The sequence below is a fragment of the Aplysia californica genome, unplaced genomic scaffold, assembly GCF_000002075.1.
Source record: "Aplysia californica isolate F4 #8 unplaced genomic scaffold, AplCal3.0 scaffold00218, whole genome shotgun sequence".
Classification (NCBI taxonomy): Eukaryota; Metazoa; Mollusca; class Gastropoda; order Aplysiida; family Aplysiidae; genus Aplysia; species Aplysia californica.
The window spans coordinates 210,144-215,143 of record NW_004797488.1 but is presented as its reverse complement, the minus strand read 5'-3'; the positions used below and the strand labels follow the sequence as shown (position 1 = coordinate 215,143).

Here is a 5,000-nt window from a genome sequence, read left to right as displayed (position 1 = left end):
AATTCGGTGTAAATATATTTTGAATTTAAAACAACTCTTATAATTAACAATAAAAATTTTAAATAGTACGATTTCACTTTACAATTTGCCATAAAGGCCAATGGTCTTCATAAAATTCAATATTCTGCTGGGAACAACGACGGAAGAAATGTCTTGCAATTTCTTGCATTTATAATATTTCCTTCGGATCTCTCCAAAGTCTAGACATTCGGTTAAGATGTGTCTAATGGTAAAATCTGTGTCGCATCCGACACAGAACGGCTTCTCATCTCCCTGTAGGAGGTATTTGTGGGTCAGGGCCGTGTGTCCGATGCGCAATCGAGTAAAAATGACTTCGTCTCTTCTGGAGAGGTCCGAAGGATTTCGCTGTTCTAGTTTGGGTTTTATAACATGTAGTTTATTGTTTTTCTGTTTTTCCTAGCGGCTCTTCCACAGACTGGAGGTGTACTTTTTTACTTTATTTCTAAAGTCAGTCTGTGGGAGAGTGTTTGTCGTTGATCCCAGCAGAAGGGATGAAGCTTTCTTCGCCAGGTCGTCTACCTGCTCGTTTCCTCGGATGCCCACATGGCTTGGTATCCATGCGAACATGATGTTTTTTCCTGTCTCTGATAGTGTGTGAATTTTCTGTTGTAGCCTAACTATTTTTGGGTGTAAGAGTGTGTAGTTTGTGAGTGAGGTGATGCAAGACAGAGGGTCAGAAAGGATTAGGAAATATTTGTTTGGAGAATTTTCTACGGAGTCCAGAGCCATGTCAATGGCAGTGGCCTCCGCAGAGAAAATGGAGGCTTCAGGGTGGAGTCTCCTTTGGTGTGTGCTGTTGGGAGATAGGGCTGCGGCGCCCACTTCATTGTCTTTTTGGGGGCCATCCGTGAAGATGAGCTCCGCACCGGGGTATTTATCTACTAGTTTTTTTGTATTCTGCTTTAAAAGTTTTGGTGTTTGTGCTTTCTTTGTTGTGTGTGGTCAGCTGTAAATCTACTTTTGCTTTGGTGAGGTGCCACGGAGGGAGGTCGGGGAAAAGAATTTGTTTGGAAAAGTGTAAGTTTTTGAGGTCCTCAAGGATTCTGGGGCCGAAGGGTTTGATGAGTTTTTCGTTGTTTTGGAATTTGTTTATGGTTTCTGGGTTTGTTTTAAAAATGCAGTCGTGCGCTGGATTTTATTGTGTTGAGCGCTGTTTAACTGCGTATTGTAGTGAGAGCTGTGTGCGTCTGAGTGAGAGTGGTGGTATGTTGGCCTCGGCCTGGGGGCTCTCCACCGGAGAAGTGCGGAAAGCCCCCAGAGCGAGGCGGAGTCCTTGCTTTTGTATTGGGTCTAGCATTTTTAAGATGTGTGGTTTTGCCGATCCGTAGACTTGACAGCCGTAGTCAAGCCTGGACCAGACAAGGGAGATGTACAAGTGGAGAAGGTGTTTTGAGTCCCCGCCCCACTCCGGATGCGATAGAATTTTCGAAGCGTTTAGCGATTTCTGGCACCTCACACGAAGGTCTTTGACGTGTGGTATGAATGTGAGTTTTTTGTCGAAAATGACGCCGAGGAAACGAACTTGGTCCTGGACGGGAATCCTTTCCCCGTATAGTGTCAAATCCGGCTGCAGCACACGTCTGCCTGTTCGGCAGAAGTGTACTGCAACCGTCTTTGACGGGGAGAACTTGAAACCGTTATTGTTTGCCCACGTTTCAAGTTTGTGCAGCTGCATTTGCAGCTGCCTTTCCATAGATCTCCAAAGAGGATTTTTCGAACGGCAGCATATCAAAAAGTTGTCAACGTACAACGAGCTGTCTATGCTGTTTTGGAGGGTTTTTTACTAAGGAATTTATTTTTATTTCGAATAAGAGAGGAGAAAGGATGCTCCCCTGGGGGACTCCTTCCTCCTGTTGGTGGGGGTCTGAAAGGGAGGATCTGACACGAACCTGGAAGGAACGGTTCTTCAGGAAGTTGCCGATGAAGGCAGGGAGGTGACCGCGTATCCCGAGTGCGTGCAGGTCTTGAAGAATGCCGTACTTCCAGGTTGTGTCGAAGGCTTTTTCTAGGTAAAAAAAGATGGCGATCATGTAGCCTCTTTCAGCGAACGTCTCGCGTATAAAGGTCTCCAGGTGGACCAGGTGACCCAAAGTGGATCGAAAAGAAGGCCTAAAAGGGGGGGGGGGGGTGCCATGCGCACTACGGTGAGGCGAGAAGAGTGTTGCCTTTCATTTGACGCCAGTGGTACTAACGCTTCGCAGCGATGGTATTATTGAGAGCAAAGAGTGACGCTGTGACAGCGCCTGCTCAAGGGTATTATAATTCCAATCGCTGGTTAGTAGAAAACTTAAGGGAAAACTTGGATACATTAATATAGTAATAAAACATGAGAGCGCGTACTTGGTGCCGCAGGTCACGCAGGTAAAACAAAGCTTGTGGTAGAGGGCGCCCTTCACAGGCCCCAGGCTCTCCATGGCGTACACTTTACGGAGGCAGCGAAGACACACGTCTGCCTGACTCGGCTTCTCGTAGCAAGCCACCTGGGGAGAAGACAGAGAAATTGTATTTTTATTATTTTGTTTCACGCCCATGGCAATACTGTAATGTTATTTGAGAGGCGAAAGCTCCGAATTTAACGTCCATATCCGATAAGGTCGAGTCAATGAAGGAAAATTCGTTTAAAGTGCCTTTCCCAAGGCAACGTCTGACTGGGCTCAGCGTAAAACCCGCTCCTCCCCCCCCCCCCCCCCCCAAAAACGTGATTTTCACGATTACGAGTCTGTTAGCCTAAGCGCTAGACTACCGGCGTAACTAACCTGGCAGAAAGATTAGAGAAGGAAGGAGAGGGGGTGGTTAGTTTTGGTTAATCTTCTGATTGGTTGGTCGGTTGGTTGGTTGGTTGGTTGCTGAGTGAGGTGGAAAGAGGGGAGGGTCTGTTAGCCATTTGTTAGGCTGATTGACTGTTTGACTGGTAGGTTGACTGGTACATTGTGATGTTGGTTGATAGATCAGTTGCTGGATGAGGGGTTGTTTGGGGGGGGGGGGGAGGTTAAGTTGATTAATATATTTTTTTTTTCGGGGCACGTATTGTTTGGTATGATGGTTGGTAGGCCGCGTTAAAAAGTAGAACATTGATAGTAATGTCACCAGGCGCTGAAAAATGGAAAGATGGCAAATAGAAAGAGCAGATGATGTTCTTCCTTAACAAAAAGGCCCTCGAGTTTGTATAACACACAGAAAGTGTCCCTTTCCATTCTTAGAGCTCGGGTAATATGAGACAATTATACAAAAAGGAGACGATGAGAAAGAATGCGGCCTGATGATATAAAATATGAAATATAATTACATGTACAAGGCAAGGAGGCTATAAAAAACCCAAGAAATCTGAGACGCCGAAAAGAGAAACATTAAAACACGTATGTAGGCCTAGATACCGTTAGAAAACAAAAAAGCAAACAAATAAATAAGAACACAAACATACTCTTACACACTCACACCCGCACACACACACACACACACACACACACACACACACACACACACACACACACACACACATACACACACACAGACACACACAGAGGCAGACAGGTAGACAGATTTACGGGCAATGATACTCTCTACGCATTTCCCTCAGTTTGCTCCAGGTGTTCGCCGGATGACGCCATTAGCAGGACATAAGAGAAGAAAACAATTTGAGTGGGTAGCGGCTAGGCTAAAACAAACAGGCGTCCTATTCAGGGAATATCCTTGTAGCTTCCTTTCTACTTCACGCTACAGATATAGGATTAAGTCCTGTTCAGCAAGTCCTGGAGTCTCAACGAACCTTCAGGTATACTTTGCTTCCCTCAGTACAGTTCTGATATAGAATGCTACCAAAAGAAAAGTATTGTATTACAGTTAAGTCATAAACTCAATAGCATAATGGATCTCTATAGCTCGACTCCTTTGAACAGGGTAACGACCCATTAAGTATTGTACTTAAGGTTGAAATGAGTTTAAAAATCTCCAAGTTCTGATTCCTGTATTGTTATATTACCGGAGACCTGCTTTCAAGAGAATCTTTTCGCCCCTCTAGATCTCGCTCGATGTTCAAAGATTGAGTCCGAAGACAAATTCAAAAGGGAAGAGGGAGATATACTGTAAGAACGAGATACAGCTGGAATAAAACGCTTTTTATATGTCGGACTTGAATGTCATTAATGACAGAGCTTCTTTTACGCTAAATAGAAATAAGGTTTTCACAGTGTCGTTAGACAAAATTTAAGAGAACTGTGAGTTGGAAAAGCTCTTGAGAACTTAAAGTCATAATTAGTGCCATGTACAGACGCAACCGGCATCTGTGGTGTAGCGGTTAGGCACTAAGCTGTAGACTGCAAAAGACCCGAGTTCGATTCCCGTGCGGGGAGAATTTCTATCGACGACCACCGTCTTTCTGCTCGGACGCTACATCCTTCTCATCTCAGACAGACCCTGGTAGACGAGGTTGAAGCCTGTTTCGTATATGGCGTAAATTACATTGATGGGGGTTTTAAAAGACCGACGTTTCTTAAAGACTGAAAAATTTCTGTTCTTTTCTTTTTCTTTAAATTTTCTTGGGCACATCGTTAAAAGCTTGTTCCTTCGTCTGTGAGTTTCAGTACCTGTTACTTGATTATAAAAGTCATGTAATCGGTTGTTTGGTCTCTTTAAAGTTTTAATTACAAATGTTGCTTTACTCCCCTTTCTAGTTTGTGAGTACAGCTCGACATGGAAAAGTAATGAACTCAAGGGATTTTACTCTATAAGAAGTTCCTTTACAAGTGAAATTCTTCTGAATGGTAAAATGATATAAAGACCATACAATAACCCACATGACCCTTTAAAATTGGATTAAGAGTAGTTTTTGCTCCAGTATCTATGAATATATTATGTCTCTATAAGTACAGTCGTCAGTTTTAGTAAAGACATAATTTGAACAAATTATCAAGCCCTTTAACTTTCTCTCTATAAAATCCCCTTTCATTTTCCATTCATCCTGTACAACAAAAGGTGCGACG

The 5,000-nt window shown here is 43.6% G+C and overlaps 1 protein-coding gene across 1 annotated transcript in view; it reads right to left on the bottom strand.

The window, feature by feature from the left end:
- Nucleotides 1–2,126: 2,126 nt before the first annotated feature.
- Nucleotides 2,127–5,000, bottom strand: part of LOC101846287 (putative mediator of RNA polymerase II transcription subunit 12) — a gene marked incomplete in the record, with an annotated part of 43,491 nt that continues 40,617 nt past the window's right edge. The window contains 1 exon segment of the mRNA XM_035970090.1: nt 2,127–2,501. Within this exon segment, the coding sequence (XP_035825983.1) occupies nt 2,190–2,501 (312 nt within the window).